Source organism: Trachurus japonicus, chromosome 7 (assembly GCF_045865225.1).
Source record: "Trachurus japonicus isolate A0001 chromosome 7, Traja_1.0".
NCBI lineage: Eukaryota > Metazoa > Chordata > Actinopteri > Carangiformes > Carangidae > Trachurus > Trachurus japonicus.
Window position 1 is genome coordinate 26,712,149 of NC_140913.1, and position 19,154 is coordinate 26,731,302.

The following is a 19,154-nucleotide window of genomic DNA, read 5'->3' on the forward strand; positions in this document are numbered from 1 at the left end:
TGTGTGTGTGTGTGTGTGTGTGTGTGTGTGTGTGTTGATTTTCCTTGCTTTGGCCCGACACATGTCAGCTGTGTAAACTTATTGATGAGAGAACAGAGAACAGACACAGTTATTGTCAGTGTTTGTACTATATACATATCGACAAATGAGTGGTCTATGTGTGTGTTTTTGTGTGTTTAAATATTTATTTAGAACATGTAAAACAAAATAAGGCACATTTTCAGTTTGTTCTTTTGTACGGTAAATAACATCAACAAGTTGAAGAACAAAAATCGGAAATAAAAACACAAAAGCATAAAAGGAGTGAGAAGACGCTGTGCTTAATTATTGAATCCCACCCCTTTTCCACAGATCATAAATAAATTAATCACTTCCTTAATTACCCCTTATTCCATTGTTAGGAAAAGGAGAAAATGAAAAAATAGGGCAAAAAAGGGTAAGGTAAATTAATAAAAAAAAAAAAAAGTTAAGTACTTATTGTTTAGTTGTTAACACTTTATAATAAGTGCACATTGTTAAGCATTAAATACTGAAGTCATCATTTATAACACATGAATACTCATTAGTATGTAGTTTATAAACACAGTTAAAATGTCATTGATAAGCACTAACTGTATTGATAAACTACATACTAATGAGAACTCATGTATCTGTGTTGTGTGTGTATTGTGTGTTACCTGCCAGGGGACTACGGATGCAAATTAGCAAGTTGCTAACTCTGACGCATTTACATTTGTGCACACGTACGAATGTTCATTAATGTGTATTGTCCCTTTTAAAGCAGAAGTAAGCGATCCGGTCGTTTTGGCTAATGCTGCGTTCCAGGCAGGCTTTTGAAACCGTAAATTACAGCTTTAAGTCACGACTTATGACTTTGTAGCGTTCCAGGCAACCCGTAACTCGTGTTTCTCCGACCTGTTTTACCTGTGAAAGTCACTATAACGGCCACTCGTAACTTCCGACCCGTGAACTCGTACCAGATCGAACTGGTACCACTTCACAGGTCGGAAAAACACGAGTTACGGTTGCCTTGAACGCACCATAACTTCTTGTCAGCTGATGGAGTTAGCAGCCCCCGCCCTCGTCATGGATCTATTGGTCCTCATCCCTACGTCACCACATTCAGGCGCATCCCTTGGCTGCACACACAGCCCTGCATGCCGTTCTCTCTCCTCATTGGATAAAACTTGTAGGATACGAGAAAAGTGCAGAGTGACTGACAGACCCGTGTTTCGGTCCAAACACTCTATATAAGTGATTGCTGTGGGAAGATATAACTATTTAAGACTTATATTAACACAAAAATATCACTTACTTCTGCTTTAAATAAAAAATAAAAAAAAATAAATAAATAAAAATGATGAATTCAGTATTTATTAATGCTTAACTAATGCTTAATAGTGTGTGCTTATTATAAAGTGTTACCGTTTAGTTTTTTTGTTTGAACAGCATCTTCCCTGTACCTCTCAAGAGTTATGTTTTTGTACTTTATTTTGAAATGCTCCGTGTGTGTGTGCGTGTGTGTGTGTGTGTGTGTGTGTGTGTGTGTGTGTGTGTGTGTGTGTGTGTGTGTCTGCAGGCCTACCTGTTGCTGGTTCTCCCTCTGCAGGTGCAGTCTGGCCTGGATGTATCCTCTGGTCTCCTGGAAGGCCTGTCTCTGGGAAACCTCGGCAGGGTAGTGGGTGCAGATTCCAATGATGTTGGTGCAGAGGAAGATCAGGACGTTAGCGCTCACCTGGAGAGAAGAGTAAGAGAAACGAGTCAAGTTTAAGATTCACTCGACAAAGGAAAGAGAAGGAGGAGGACGAAGCTGCTGATTCTGGGAAGAAGAAACTCATAAACGTTAGCAGGCATTACTGTAAATAAATCACTCGTCTCATCAAACCGTACGAGGAGTTTATTTCTTATGCGTGTGTTTGTCTGTGGGTTGTTGTTGCTTCCTGGACAAAATGGATTCATGGATCAAAACCCCAGAGAGAAGTGACTTACACAAGACAATTTCTTTGGAAACAAGCCTGGTTTCTCTGCCGATGAGAGTGACAGTAACGCAGACAGAGATGGACAGAGATAAGCCCGCGGCACATCGAGTGCTTCACTTCTACGGAAAAAGTCCCAACAGGAAAAAAACAACAAAAAGTAAATAAAACCATTAACCGGTGACAGGCTTTTATTGCCCTCTTTGTCGGGGCTAAATTATGATACTAGTGGCATGAATTTCACTCGTCTGTTTACGCCTTTTGTCAAACATTTCTGTTCCCCATCTCTCTCCAGAGACCGTGTGTGTTTTACTGAGACATTTCACTGCACGTTACTCTGTGACTTCTGTGTGTGACAAATAAAGTAATCTTGTATCTTGTATCTTGTATCTTGTGTGTGTGTGTGTGTGTGTGTGGAGAGTCGCAGTGAATGTGATGTTGTTCTGTGTGAAACTGAATGGGTGAAGTTTGGTAGTCGTCGGAGGGATTTACTGGAAATCAAATTCCTCAGATCCTAAGTGTGCAGGGTGCAGTAAATGGGCGCACAGCGTCTGTCCGACTTCCCATTTCTCCGACCATACATTTCTAGACATAATCCAGTTCAAAAAGAAATACAAAGAAATTATTTTCAGTATGTACAGAAATGAAGGTGTCTGACAACCAGAAGATAAATATAAGAATATATTAGAATAAATCCAGTTAAATAACTCAGAAATTAACTTACTGGATAGATTATAATGACTAGATAACTTGATAGATGAATTCAAGTAATAATGACTAGATAACTTGATAGATAATTTATGAATAAGGGGTGGGAGTAAATAAGTCTTACTTCTTCCCACTCCTTTTCTGATATGAAACAAGCAAATAAACCAACAAAACAAAAAAAAATCAAATTACCTTTATTTTCAATTATTTTCTTTTATTTTTTTTCTTTTTATTTTTTTTCTTTTTTTTTTATTATATATATATATATATATATATATATATATATATATATATATATATATTTTGTTCATATGTTGTTTTTGCAAAGTTTTTATATGTTATGTCTATCCATTTCTGTATTATGTTTTATTTCTTTTAACATGTCCGAAATAAACTTAAACTAACTAACTAGATTTTTACATCCATTAGTCCAACCTCCCATTTCTCCAATTTAAGTAACCCTAAACCTAACCGTAACTATAACCCTCTAGAATAAGTCGGATTAACGGGTAGTCGGAGAAATGGGCGGTCGGACTGACGTATTCTCCCTGCAGTAACTATGGTGATGAGATACAACCAGGTGCACAGGTGTTCAACCTTCAACCAGGACGAGGAGGAGGAGGAGGATAAAATGTATAATGTATAAATTAATGTAAACACCAAGGCATCACACTCTCTACCTACTGTATATCTTTAACTGAGCTTGACCAAAAAAATCATTCACCAATCCAAGGTTCATGTTTAGCTTTTTCAGCTTGTTCAATATTTTACAAGAATTTTGTGTCATTAAGTATTTCAAACTACTTTCTTTTTTTTTTTCCAACTTGTGGTTTGCCAAACTAGATTCCTCCCTCCCCGGTGTAGCTTTGTTCATATCCACACTTCACTGTCACAAGCCTGACTTAATTCATAACACCTAATCTGATACAGATTGCATCCGAGGCTCTATTAATCCTTTCTTCTTGCACAGTGCGACATGGAATAAACATGCAGGACTCGGTTGCACAGTGCCGAGGCGCCTGTACGCCACGTCATCGGGTTTGGAAGATAAATGTATTGGATGTACTCGGTTGCAAATCAATTATAAACAGATGAAAAGAATATGACAAATTCATCCTAAATCCACATACGTGACTCAAAGCACATAGTTTCAATACTATGGCTATTTCTGTTTCCAACTGCATTTACTAGCAGCTGTCTGAGGCTAATCTATACTGGATACATGCAAACACACACACACACACTTCCTCTCACAGGAAATGGTCCTTTTTGTGGGATCAGTCGTCCCCTTTGCTCCCGACAGTCCAATGACCACCTAATCATTTTTACAGAGTGCTGCTCTGCCGCTGTCAGTGGTTTAATGTGCTGCTGCACTGGGATAACCCCGATCCTGTCCAAAAAACAACAACAAAAAAAACTATCCCCAAATGCATCGTGGGAATTGCCGTTGAGTCGTTATAGCGCCGCCACTTCCTTAAGAGATGGGCTTTTGTTTACAGCCTGGATGTGACGCTCTTCACTCCAGAGGCTGCACCGGGCACTAACAAAGGTCGAGCGTGGACCAGAAGGAAGCTCGGAGATGATACATCCTGTCCTGAAGAGCAGCAGGAGAAAATAACTGTAATGTGAAGCCTCATTTCAAACAGAAGTTTTACACTGGAGTCACTGGATCTTTCTCCTTCTTTTTTCTACAGTATTTATGATTAATTCAGTATTTGGGCATGCAGCTATAATCTACCACACAGTGACATCTCCTGGGTAGAAAGGGAACTGCGCAAAGGTCAAGGGGTTATATTATTAAAACCACTACTAAGCTATATACCTTCAGTTCACACTTTAAATAAACACTGCAGACAGAAAAAACAACATAACACATAAATGAAAAGTATATCTCTAGTATATTACTGTGCATGTTCTCTAGTATCAGTATTTAATCCTGTAATATTTGTATTGTCACAAAACAAGGACGGGGACATCCTTCAGCTCGACTTTGTTCACTGGAAGCTACAAACAAGTTTATTTATTTCTCTTTACATGTGAAATGTCATGTCGCCTCCGACTGTTTTACGATCGTGTGGTTTCTGTTGCAGTTGTGTACTTGAATCTCACATTTTATTACTTCCTTCCTTCAACGCATCTTCAGGACTTTCACAAATTATTTTGTCATCATTCCTTCAAATCTAGTTTAGTGGTAAAAAACAGGAAATAATAAATAGAAACTAGTGAAATATAGAAGCAAAAAAATGAGTTGTTACAAGTCAAAAGGTTGGTTTAAACAAAATCAAAGACTTTGTGACACGTTTTCCAGCCTGATCCAAGTGGGTTTGAATTACTCCTGAAGTACCTTTTGCTTTTAAGATCCATCACTCCTCCTTGGAAGTTCATCGACCTCAAGTGTTTTGTCTATGGATCACCATGCTTCCCTTACTTTTGAAGTTTCACTGGAACGGCAATCCAAACATGTGTAAAAATAGTCAAGATGTTGTGTTTCAGAACAGCAGAGTCTGTCATTTTAGATATTATCTGAGCACGATAAAAGTCTTGTGTGTACACGAACACACTTGTCCTACTTACAACCGCACATGACAGGCGCTTTTCCACTGTCCTAACATTTTTGTTTGCATGTAAACAGAAGTGGATGGATGAATTAAGAACGATAATCTGTAGCTACAAAAGAATCTGGGGATAGCGTTGGGTGATACATGTGACCCAAGGTGACACTCGTGGGTACAGAGTATCGCAGACACAAGAACAGAAACAGATGGGAAATGAACAGACGAGTTGGAGAAGAAAGCTTACAAGGGGTGGGGTGAAAAAAAAGAAAAGGAAAGAAAAGAGAAAAAAAAGCTAGCAACAAAATGGACAAAATAGATAAACTTGGAGAATGACAGATGTTGAGAGAAGGAAGGAAATAAGTGGTAAGGGAAAAGACAATTGTGAGGAGGACAAGAGAAAGAAGAGTATGAGCGAGTGAGGGCTGCGTGAGAGAGAGAGAGAGAGCAGGACAGATATGGGCCACAGTGACATTAGGCAGATGGCTCAGAGCGCTCAGCTCTGTTTACATTACTCTCACTGTTCAAGCAAAAACAGCCATGAGACAAAAGTGAAACCTGCAGCATGAAGTGTGTTTGCAGGTGAATACCTCCTGTCAGCCCGTGTGTAAGTGTGTGTGTGTGTGTGCATGCAGTCAATACTCTCATGTGTGGATATGCGTTTTCTGTACTGTAAGCAGCGCTACTGTAACTGTTACGTAGCCGATTTATCAGGCCAGATTCACTCGACATTGAGTATCACACTCCATGTGTCTCAGCTCACAGGCTCAAACTAATTGCTTGCTTTTCTCAAGAGGCCGAGGGCTAGAGGGTTTACAGAGTACACAGTAAAGGTCCCTGTGTTTACGCAACAGCACTCCACCTCTTTAGGAGCTCTTGCTTGGCAGCGTTTACCTGGCTGGCTGGCTGTGCCGCTGCTACCTGTGCTGTGCACGCTGCCCACGCACCCCGAGTGCACGGCCCGCTCCGCACCTGCTCACGTCCCCTCTGTGTGCTCAAAAACACACTCATTTATCAAAACTCATCATCGCCGTCCGATTACCTCATCATCCCCGCTCGTGGCCTCTCCGCTAACTGGTGGGTCCGGTCCAGCACCATTATTATAATCATCAACCACTACGCATTATGATCTTCATTGCTCACTCCCTGTTAGGTATAGGGATCATGACTGAGTTACCAATGTGATTACGGCCTACTAAAAGGGTTATGTTCAGTTTGTGGAGACTAAAATAAACCAGGAATCGAACATCACGTCACTGGAACTGGAAATCACATAGTTAGTGTTTTTCTTTTCCTTTTTCTTTTTTTGGGGGGGCCATAAAAGCAGTCGTCATTTCCCCCGGGGCTGACATGATGGAAGCAGCCAGCCAGTCTGTGGAGAGGACCTCAGCCTAATCCCTGGGTATCAAAATGGCATTATGTAAGAGCTGCTCTGATCTAGACAGGACAGGCAAAACAACAGTAATACTGGCTATTCAGCACAACATAGATTAAAATGTATTTTGCCACAAAAAAGCCCCCAGAAGCTTAAAGAGGATATGAAAGCTTAATCAATAAATGATCGACATGGCCCTGCGGACGCATTGCTTAATAAATCAACAACTAAATATATATATAGTAGGCTATCTGTATTCTATATTTATTATGTAATGATGCACAACATCATTATTTGAAAGGTGACGTTGAGTCTGAATATTTCACTTCAGTGAAGAAGCTGATATGGAAATACAATGTGTTCCTAAATTTTAAGATAAAGCAACATTAGATAATTTTAACAACCTAAAAGCTCCTACAACTGTATGTTAGGGGGTTAATAATTGCACTTTCCTCACGATTATTACTAACATTTTTTATTAATAGTAATACAAATAAACATGGGAACTATCATCTACATTAGTTTTTCTTTTTTTATTTCCAATATTAATTCACTAAGAACTACAAATGTCAACCTCTGCTGCTGACACAATAAGAAAGGTCATTATAATGAAAAATTTCATGTTAAAACTACTTGTGGTAGTTGTTGAGATATAATAAACAAGTGGAAATCTGCGATAATGATAGTTTTGGTATAAGTTATGGAGTAGATACAGCATCCACCTGTTACTATCATCAGTGTTAACACCTTAACTTTACTTTCCCTCCACATCCAAACGCTCGTCGACCACACTACCTCTTGCAGCTACTGTCTCCAGGCTGGACGAGCACATTAGGACGGGAGGGACGGAGGGACGGAGGGGGGGTGTGCGCGGGTTAATGGAATATTCAGAAACTTTATTTATAATTTTTCTCCTCCTTTATGATGGATTTAGCACAGCAGCTATTTACTTTAGCAGGAAGTCTGTGGTCTTGACAGTGAGTCTATAAACATTGACTTTTAAGGCCATCGGGCCCCTTTTGAGTCTGGGAAAGCGTTTAAAGAGGAGAGAGCAATGTGGGAGAATGAGGACAATTGGAACATTTGACAGTGTCCCCACAAGATATACACGATCTAATGTATTTATTTAAAGCAGATGTGATCCATCGTTTACGTTCACAACGGATCGTATGTCTGCTTGCATGATGTGAGAGAAGTCGCTCGTGACAAACCCAGAGAGAATCGTGAGCCAACGCTGCAGCAGCTACCCTCGGGTTTACAGTACGGTGTACAGTGTCACTTTGGGTTACAGCAGGCAGAGAGTTCCCTTTGAAACATAAGAAATAGAGCTCATACCAGGCGTGTGTGGACTCAAACACAACCTCAAAATGAGATAATTTGTCTCAGTGTTGGCTGAATAACTGAAGCAATTTGACAATAGGTTTGCCATATAAAGTTAAAGAGGAACTATGCAAGTCCGGTTGCTTTTCCGCTGTTTTGCTAACCCTCCTCCCCTGCCATGTGCATTTGTTTACAACGAAGCCTGCGAGAAATTAATCAATATATCGTTATATATCATTACAACATGTATTGTGTAGTCCTATCAAGTTAAGCCATTTATTAAACCATCACAATTACCTGAAAGCTGTCTGATTAAGGTAAAAATGTGGCATAGTGAAGCTACAAACCTGAATAGTTCCTCTTTAAAAAGGTGATAATTTGCACGTGTTTTCGCTCACAGCTTATACCTGTTGTTATTGAGTCAACCTAAAGGAAAAGTGAAAAAGAAATGCAGACTGTCCGTGCGATTAAAACAGAGGGATGTGACTAATTATCAGCGCTAGAAGCCAAATCTAGGTCAAACCGATACAATCGTAATCAAACCACCGGTTGCAGTTTCTGTACAGTGCACACACACACACAAACAAGTTACAACAGTGTCTGTTTCTCTCTGAGCTTGTTCACACAGCACAGCAGTAGGTGACCTGACCCCTCCTTTAATCTCCCCATCCTGCTCTCCATCCCACTTAACAATACTCAGCCAACACCCAACACCGAGACGCTGATCACAGGAAGGTGAGCGAGCGAGTGTGTGAGCACGCACATGCACAAACCTAGCGGGTCGGGGAAGATTTTAACATTCCCCTGGCATCTCTTATTGCCACTGCACCACTTCATTTATTCAGACCCCTGTGTGTGTGTGTGTGTGTGTGTGTGTGTGTGTGTGTGTGTGTGTGTGTGTGTGTGTGTGTAGTGGGGGGTCAGTTGACAGAATGAGAAGTTGAAGTGAAATGACTGAAATAAACACTGCAGTTATTTTTCAGGATACACAATGTGCATGCAAACACTGGGAAGGGAAGGGAAGGGAAGGCCTCATGGGGGTTAATTCACACTTTAGATCCCTTCAGTTACTTCTGCTAGCGAGGAAAAAAAAAAAAAAAATCAATCAGATACATTTCCCAGGACACATGCAGGCCGTACGCATGGTTACACATTCAGACGGTTTAGAGGTAACGGATGAAACAAGATTCGCTATAATGTGTACAAATAGGTTCACTTTCTCAACTTCATGTTGTCGTTGCAGAGCTCACTTTGTAGCCAGCGGCGGTTCGGTTGTGCATGAAAGATGGAGATGTGATGACGATGATGACGATGATGATGATGATGAGAGTGATTATATATATAATTTAGCGTCATTTTAAGAGTCTGGTTCTCTCTGCTTCTTTCTCAGGCTTGTGGAAAAAAAAAAAAAAGGTTCTGCTTAGTGTTGTTGGCCCGAGACTCACACCCACGGAGACTGTGAATTATCAGAGATGGCAGAGCAGCTTTCACTTAGCAACTATCACCCACATTCCACAGCCTCCCTCCAAAGACCTGCAACCCCCCCCCACCCCCCACCCCCCAGGTTCATGGAGGGTGGGGCCGGGGCGAGTGGTGGGGACCTGCTGAAGGGAGGAGGTGGCAGCTCATGACTTTGTTTTACAAGCTCTCTGCATTGATGTGATTCCACAGTGACGACATACTACAACCACAATGTAAAGAGGAACTATGCAGGATTTTTAGCTTAAAGCAGAAGTAAGCGATTCGGTCGTTTTCACTAATGCTGCGTTCCAGGCAGGCTTTTGAAACCGTAAATTACAGCTTCAAGTCACGACTTACGACTTTGTAGCGTTCCAGGCAACCCACTCGTGTTTTTCCGACCTGTTTTACCTGTGAAAGTCACTATAACGGCCACTCGTAACTTCCGACCCGTGAACTCAGATCGAACCAGATCGAACTGGTACGACTTCACAGGTCGGAAAAACACGAGTTACGGGCTGCCTTGAACGCACCATAACTTCTCAGCCGATGGAGTTAGCAGTCCCCCGCCCTCGTCATGGATCTATTGGTCCTCGTCCCTACGTCGCCACATTCACGCGCATCCCTTGGCTGCACACACAGCCCTGCATGCCGTTCTCTCTCCTCATTGGATAAAAATTGTAGGATACAAGAAAAGTTTTCTCCTCGGCTCAGAGCAGAGCAGAGTGACTGACAGACCCGTGTTTCAGACCAAACACTCTATGTAAGTGATTGCTGTCGGAAGATATAACTATTTAAGACTTATATTAACACAAAAATATCGCTTACTTCTGCTTTAACTATGCTACATTTTTACCTTAATTTAACAGCTTCAGAGTAATTGTGATGTGGCACAGATCGGATCTGTAACATGAACGTGTAAACGGGACAAATACGCATGGAATCGGATATTGTCAGATCAGATTCAGGTCCCGGTCATATGTTGAAATAAATCGGATACAAATCAGATATCTGCCAATACGTCTGCAGTCTAAACAGACAGATCGGATCTTTACTGGCAATGCGTGTCGTACGTCATCAATGATAATATTAATTCCCGTGCCTACTACACGTTTCGCTGAACCTCTGTAGCCCGTGATTGACACGTGGGCAAGAGGGAGTGTGGAAAAAAAGAGAGAGAAACATCAGATTTCACGTTTTCCTACCGGCAAAAACTAGTCAATTAGAAATCAGGAGAGGAAAAACAAAACATGTACACAAATGTGTCCAAGAGGCTTTGTGTCGAAGGGTCCGCTCCACACAGGCACTTCACTAACTTTATGTTATAAGAACCAATGTTTACTTTTTAAACAGTCACGTGTTGGATATAAACTCTGAGCACCAGACTCACCTTCATTTATGATTATTATGGAATTATAAATGAAGGTAGCCTTATCTTGTTTATGACAGATAAGACTACACAAATATACATGCTGTAACATCGTATATGATATATGACGTTACAGTATGTACCACTCTTTTGATTGCTTTCTCACTGGCTTCGTTGAAAACAAACGCACATGGCTGGGAGGAGGGTTAGTGTAGCTGATAGTCACAGTTTATCATAGTTCATAATATTATTGTCATTTGGTACATGTTTCAGGTGTTTTTGTGTGTTGTGGGGCTTAAGAGGGCTGTCAACTTTTATTTTGAAAATACCGCTTTTATTTTGACATTCTGTGGGTTGCTGCGCCGTTCGGGAGAGCGAGAAGTAAAGAGGAGAAAGTGAAGACGCACATGTGCTGTAGTTAAGCTAACTAGTGAAGTTAAAGACCAATTTAAGTGGTTACAAGGTGTTAAAGTGTTTAAGGAACATCCGAAGACCAAAGATAATTCCCCCTTTACACGGCACGCAGCCAACGAGGTAATTAATATGTTTTCTGTATTTTACTTTGCCGAGTGTTTTCATGTTTATGTTTGCTTTGGTGATGTAATCATTAATACTGTATGTCTGTATGTTATAGTTTTCACGGTGGATTTGGAGGGAGCTTCAAATAAACCAGTACCAAGAAAGCCACTTGTGTTGTTCGTGCCTCGAGGGAGTTATAGTGAAAACTCGGACTGTTCATCTGGCGCAAGTGACTAATTAACGACGCGGCAAGTTCAAAGGATCGCCTTTTTCTGCAGCTTGATATCCTGCAACTTCTTTCAAGTTTGTTATTCTGTAAATACAAGTTGCTGTAGTGCATATTTAAAGGTTTTTGATAACTAGTGATTACTAACTGTCATTTAAGATTTGAGATTTCTGATTATTTGTGATATTGAGAATGTATAGTAATATTTAAAGGTTAATTGCGTGATTTTGCTCACTTTGATTTTCTAAGGTGCATTTTGAGTAACAAATTGATACATTTGAGTTGTTAATAGATGCAACAGGTGTTTATTACATTAAGCTTTATTTGTGAACACCCTAACTGCTAATGTTTTGCAAAATTAAGTAGTGATTTAACAATGTCAGAACCAAAAGAGCATTTAAGTCAGGAAAGGGACAGTCTTAGGGACAGTGAACATCGCCAAGACCAACCTGAACATGGAGAAGCAGATTTTGCTGAAGGTCACCAAGAGGAATCTCAGGAGCCTAGACGAAGTCAGAGAACCAGAACCCTCACAGAAAAGGGTAAAGAAATGTATGAAGGGAAAATTAAAGAGCTCCAACAAAGGTTCAATTACATATATGGAAAGTGGAGAATACATGTTAAAGCAGCTAAGCAAGCATTGTCACAGTCAACAGAGCCTTTATCTGATGATCTGCTTCAAGATATTATTGGTGATGTCGTAGGGCTTTCTGTAGATGTCCAGCACAGTTATGATGAACTGCGCAAAGTCTCGCCTCCAGATCAGGACACACGTCGAAGAGTGGATCTGTGTGTAGGGATTTCAAAGTTCATTGTATCCAAAGCTTCAAGTCGACTGGGTGGAAACATCCCAGAACAAGAACAAGAGTGGCCAGAAGCAGGTTCTCTCTTCAATTCAGGTAGCAGTAAATCAGGTTCTGTACTGTCTATCTTGAAAGGTGCCTCAGAACATTCAAGCCACTCTACTGTGAAGCGTCAAGAAGCCGCTGCTGAAGCTGCTGCAAGCCAAGCAGTTCTAAAAGTGCTACAAGAGCAAGAAAAGGAAGAACTAGAACTACAGCGCTTAGAAGCAGAAGCTAAGAGAAAGGTGGCAGACGAAGAGGCAGCAGCCATCAAGCGTCGCTTACAGCGAGAAGAAGAAGAAGCTAAAATTAGAGCTAAACGAGAAGAAGAACATGCAGCTCTACAAAAGACTCTTGAGGAGAAGAGGAGAAAGATTCAGCAATTGGAGGCAATGAAAAGTCTTAATGCTGCACAAGCAAGAATACATGTTTACGATCAGATGAAACCTGTAGAAGGGCAGAGACAAGACACTGTAAATTACACTGTAAAACAAGAGAGAGTAGAAGTTACTCAAGATTCTGCTCCAACAAGACAACAGCTAAATATGCCTTTCATTCCCCAAGCTACAACGACCTCCTCAAATGACAGTACAGCAGAGCTTGTTAAAGTACTGGCTGGTGCTTTAACTGCCAATAGGATTCCAGTTCCAGAGCCATCAGTCTTCAGTGGGGATCCATTGAAATACAATGATTGGAAACTCTCATTCGAAACACTAATTGACCAGAAAAACATTCAAGACAAAGAGAAGATATACTACCTGCGTAGATACGTAGGTGGACAAGCAAAGAACGCACTTGAGGGCTATTTCCTACTTGGAACTGAATCTGCTTATGCGGCTGCATGGGAGATTTTAGAAGAGAGGTACGGAAATCCTTTCACGATTGCAAAATCGTATAGGGACAAACTTCAAGCATGGCCTAAGATAGGCTCTAAAGACAGCTTTGAGCTCAGAGAGTTTGTGGATTTCCTCCGCAGTTGTGAGGCTGCCATGGTCCATATTAAAGCATTGGAGATCTTGAATGACTGTAACGAGAACAGGAAAATTCTGTCAAAGTTACCAGACTGGCTTACAGCAAGTTGGAACCGGAAAGTTATTGATGTTCAAGAAGAAAGCAACCAATTCCCGTCCTTCAGCCAGTTTGTTAAATTTCTGACAAGAGAAGCAAAAATCGCCTGTAATCCTGTCACGTCATTGCAGTCACTGAAACAAGCTGAGTCTGAGAAGCCGAAGTACCAAAGACCTCAAAGCTTAGGAGCAAAGACACTAGCCACAAGTTTAAATGAAAGAGCTAACATGTTATGTGTTTTCTGTCAGAAAGGTGGGCACACTCTGCACAAATGTAGGAAGTTCATGGAGAAAACAGTTCCAGACAGGATCAAGTTTGTTCAAAGTGAAAGGCTATGCTTTGGCTGTCTCAAGTCTGGCCATCACTCAAAGAGTTGCCAAAGTAGAAGCGTCTGTGATGTGTGTCAAAAGCGACATCCCACTTGTTTGCATGCAGTACGGCCTAAAGAAGAACGATACTCACCACAACCTCAAAGTCAAGAACAGTCAAGTACAACTCAAGAAAAATACAGAGTGAATCCTCAATCTGTGCAACATAAAGAAGCAACCACAGCTGCTACTTCAAACCAAGTGATATTGGAAGAAGTTGACACACACACAGCTGCAGTCATTCCAGTATGGCTTTCATCGTCATCTCAGCCAGCACAAGAAGTTCTTGTGTACGCACTTTTGGATTCTCAAAGCGACACAACCTTTGTTCTCAGTGAAATCGCCGAATCTCTGGAAGTAAACAAAGAACCTGTCAAGCTCAAGCTCTCTACTATGACCTCAAGAACCACCTTAGTGAGCTCCCAAAGAATAGAGAACCTACAAGTCAGAGGGTTTTACACTCACAAGAAAGTTTCTCTACCACCAGTCTATACAAGAGACTTTATTCCAGCTAACAGATCTCACATCCCAACAGATGAAACTGCAAAGGCGTGGTCTCATTTAGAGCACCTTCAAGGAGTAATCGCACCTTTACAGGACTGTGAAGTTGGATTGCTTATTGGATACAACTGCTCACAGGCTTTACTTCCAAGAGAAGTTGTGTCTGGCAAGGAGAACCAGCCATACGCACAGCGCACAGACCTCGGATGGAGTGTTGTTGGGCATGGCAATCCCTGTCTAGACTATGGTGACACCATCGGGATCAGTCATCACATAGTAGTGAGACAAGTGACACCAGCGATGGATACATCTGTCAATCTCAGAACTAAAGTACACTATGTGAACAGAATCAAAGTGAAAGAGATCATTCCTTCAGACATCATTAACATCTTGGAATCAGATTTCTTAGAAAGAGCAAGAGAAAATGATCCAGTGTCTCAAGATGACTTGAAGTTTCTTGCAAAGTTGAAAGAGAACATTACACAAAAGGACAGTGGTCACTTTGAGATGCCATTACCGTTTAAAGAGGAAAGACCGAAGTTGCCAAACAATAAGGCGTGTGCAATACAACGTCTCAACTGTCTTGAAAGGAGACTAAAGAGAGATCAGACATACTACCAAGACTATGTCAAGTTCATGGACGACATCATATCAAGAGGTGACGCAGAAAAGGTCCCTGAGGATGAAATTGACAACAGTCTGGCTTGGTACATTCCACATCACGGAATCTATCATCCACAGAAGCCAGGAAAAATACGCATAGTATTCGACTGTTCTGCCAAGTATCAAGACACCTCCCTCAACGATCATCTGCTCACTGGTCCGGACTTAACAAATACGTTGGTGGGTGTCCTATGCCGTTTCAGGAATGGTTCCATCGCAGTCATGTGTGACGTGGAACGCATGTTCCACCAGTTCCACGTAAAAAAGGAAGACCAAGATTATTTGAGGTTTCTATGGTGGGAGAACGGCAATTTGCAAGCCAAGCCATCCATCTACAGAATGAGGGTCCACTTGTTTGGAGCGGCCTCATCTCCTGGCTGCGCTAATTTCGGCCTGAAACATCTGGCAGCGCAAGGACAAGGTCAGTTCAGTGACGACACTGTACGCTTCATTCAAAGAAATTTCTATGTGGATGACGGTTTAGCAAGTGTTCAAACTGAGAAGGAAGCTATCAAGCTTATCAAAGAATCAAGAGAACTTTGCTACACTGGCAAGTTAAGACTCCACAAGTTTGTATCTAACAATGAGAACGTGATTGCAACCATCCCAGAGGAAGAACGTGCAGTGGTCAAAGATCAAGACATGGCTTTGAGTTCACCACACATGGAGAGAGCTCTCGGAGTGGAGTGGTGTATTACATCTGACTCATTCAAATTCAGAGTTCAAGTGAAACTGAATCCATTGACAAGAAGAGGTGTACTGTCTACAGTTGCTTCTGTGTACGACCCCCTAGGGTTCATGGCACCACGCAATGAATGGAAGCTAGCCAGAATCACAGAGGTTTACCCAGGGTCAGATGATAGGGTGAGAAAACTAAAGTTGCTGGTTAGTGATACCACGTTTGACAAAAAAGGGAAACCAACAACTAAAACAGTGGTGCTTGAAAGACCTGTACAGAAGGTCGTTACTTTGATTGAAGCAGACTAAAATGTTTGACTGAAATCCCATGTCAAATAGTTAATCAGAAATGTTTCATTAAGAAATTGATGAGTCTTGATTACAGTATTGTATTAAGAGAAATCCCACGATAAGATTTGTGTGATTTGGTGGGAGTGTAGCTGATAGTCATAGTTTATCACAGTTCATAATATTATTGTCATTTGGTACATGTTTCAGGTGTTTTTGTGTGTTGTGGGGCTTAAGAGGGCTGTCAACTTTTATTTTGAAAATACCGCTTTTATTTTGACATTCTGTGGGTTGCTGCGCCGTTCGGGAGAGCGAGAAGTAAAGAGGAGAAAGTGAAGACGCACATGTGCTGTAGTTAAGCTAACTAGTGAAGTTAAAGACCAATTTAAGTGGTTACAAGGTGTTAAAGTGTTTAAGGAACATCCGAAGACCAAAGATAATTCCCCCCTTTACACGGCACGCAGCCAACGAGGTAATTAATATGTTTTCTGTATTTTACTTTGCCGAGTGTTTTCATGTTTATGTGTACTTTGGTGATGTAATCATTAATACTGTGTGTTTGTATGTCTGTATGTTATAGTTTTCACGGTGGATTTGGAGGGAGCTTCAAATAAACCAGTACCAAGAAAGCCACTTGTGTTGTTCGTGCCTCGAGGGAGTTATAGTTAGCGACCGGACTTGCATTAGTTCCCCTTTAACCACTACAGGTGCAAATTACAATTGTTTCAACGGATCAGGGTGGAAAAAGCAACAAGATAAACAGTATAGAAAGTGCACCATTGTTAACAAGAAGTGAGGCTAAATAAACATGTACACTGGGCTGTTAAGCTGTGACCTGTGATGATGTAACTGTACTTGAAGCCAGTTTTTATTTTCACATTGAGCAGCTTGATTTTATATTGTATGTCATGAAAAAAGTGTTTTTCACAGATGGTGGGAACTTGAGAAAAGGCTTTACGTTTATTATTACTGTTTTATCGCATTTTTTGCACAATAAGCATTCTTAAAATGCCTCTGTATTTAGTGAAAGTTTATATTAATGATTGGTCAATTAACTGATTAAAGAGTTGCCTTCATTTGCTCAATATGTGGACGGACAAGACAAGACAAGACAAGACATCTCAGGACGGCCATATTGGTCTTTGCGGTATTGGCATGGATATTTTTCCGACTTATTATTGACCAAACAACTAATCAATTCATCGGAAATGAATCAACAGGTTGATGGTCATTAGCTGCAACCCTAGACAAGGCTGAAACCACTCTGTAACAAACTGTCAATGAGCTGACAGATCACTTCCACACTGCTTAGCTTCACATATCTCAGAGCTGTCATGGACTCCACAGGTCATTTAAATACAATACGAACCATATTTCAGGCTGATGTGGAATAAATCATTAAGCCGGGCCGTCCTGTCCGCTAAAACCTTGTAGAATATAAGACGCTGAATTTATAAGACCGTCTCTCTAGAGGGAGCCATGACTGATGGGATATTGTTGTTGAAACGGGGCCAACCGGAGTACAAGCCAGAGCTCATTGGTCTTTGAGAAACATCTGGAACTCCTTAGAACATCTGTGTTAGATCAGGCTCTGTAAAACACACTCTAGCACCCAAAACACAATGACAGTGCTTTAGTCGTGACAAAATACAAGAGTCTGTCCTGTAGGTTTCCCTCCCTTATCTTTCCCCGAGAGCGTCGGGGTTATTTATTTCCATATTCTTTCATTTATTTTCTCCTGCCTCGTCGCGCTCCTGCTTGCGCTCGCTGTCACTTTTAGCCTTTGTTACAGAGTCTATATGTGTGTGTGTGTGTGTGTGTGTGTGTGTGTGTGTGTGTGTGTGTGTGTGCAGTGCCAGGCAGGCAGCTGCTGGGTTTGTGTACTCAGCCTGAGCCTCATGTCTACACACAGCTCGCACTGCCCCTTATCTGAAATGACCAGAACCACATCGGCAGATAAAAGAGTCCAGCCCCGCCTGCTCACTCTGCTCCCGCACTTGGTCGGTCGGTCGGTCGGTCGCTACACTACACTACACTACACTACACTACACTACAACACAACTACAGACACACACCGTCGATGCACCACAACTAGCAGACATTTGTTTCTTACTCTGGCCAAAAACAAAAAGAAAAAAACAAAAAAAACTTTGGGGAAATAATCCTTTAAGCTGCAGAGAACACGGTAACCTGTACAGTCTAGTCATCTCTGAAAATGAGATTCGGTAAATTTATGATGAACAACAGGGCAGAGTTTCGTCCTTTCTCAGGAAATCATTTTCCAGGACATTTCCAGAACAACATCAATCAAACCGTTTCGAGGTATTTTTAGTTCCTCGACGCTGTCATCGTCGCGACTGACAAGAAGCAGTGTCATTTAAACAAAACAAAACTCGCAGCACCACGTGATTTGAAGGGCACAAAATGTAATACTCTTACTCTAATTTATGAGTTCATGGTTTGGGTTAGTAGGGTCGATCATATTTTTCTGGTTTTCAAAGCTGTTCCCAGTGCAGAGTGAAAAAGCCTCCGATGATTTTAGTTCTTCTATCACGCAAACATGAAGCAGCATCACTTTAAACACACTTAAAATGTGACTTTGAACTCTCTTATGGTATAAACTTATAACAGGAAATGTTGACGTGTGTTGTAAATATCTTAGACGTACGGATCAGAAAGAAAATCCTCTTTCACACAAAAAAGGCCGGGACACGAAACAATAAACTTCGGTTTTGGACACTTATGAACAAGCAGCATTTCACTTACTGTAAATCCAGATATAATTTACTGTGAGAGATTCGCTCCAACAGCGGACATTAAAACATTTTCCTAATTTACTAATTCAGTCATAAAAACAGACACAGTTTACTCTCGACTCCATTAACGGATGTGTTGAAGGAAGTGTGTTTTTTGTGTGTGTCTAAACCAACATTTGACGCATAAAGAAAAATACAGAATATGAAAGGAAATGAGCATCATATATTATTGTGTGTGTTTCTCTGACAGTCAACAGTTACTGTGCAAAATATGCACCAATATTGTTTTTGTTCTGTGAAAGTGTGATTTATTCATAAAGTTCAAGTGGCAACATATTTCATTACAACAAACATGTTTTTAAAGCTGAAACACACACTGACACTCCAGCTCTTTTCCTCTGTCGCAACTGGGTTTTGTTTTGATTGAAGAAACAGCTTTTTTCTTATAACTATATAAAAAAAAAAAGTAAAGTGTGTCATCAGTCAT

General features: G+C 41.0%; 1 protein-coding gene across 1 annotated transcript in view; it reads right to left on the reverse strand.

Moving 5' to 3' along the window:
* The window catches only part of adcy6a (adenylate cyclase 6a), a 64,303-nt gene that overhangs the window by 29,437 nt on the left and 15,712 nt on the right, over positions 1–19,154 (reverse strand). Inside the window, exon 4 of the mRNA XM_085782542.1 lies at positions 1,586–1,735. Within this exon, the coding sequence (XP_085638668.1) occupies positions 1,586–1,735 (150 nt within the window). The remainder of the gene's footprint in view (positions 1–1,585; positions 1,736–19,154) is intronic.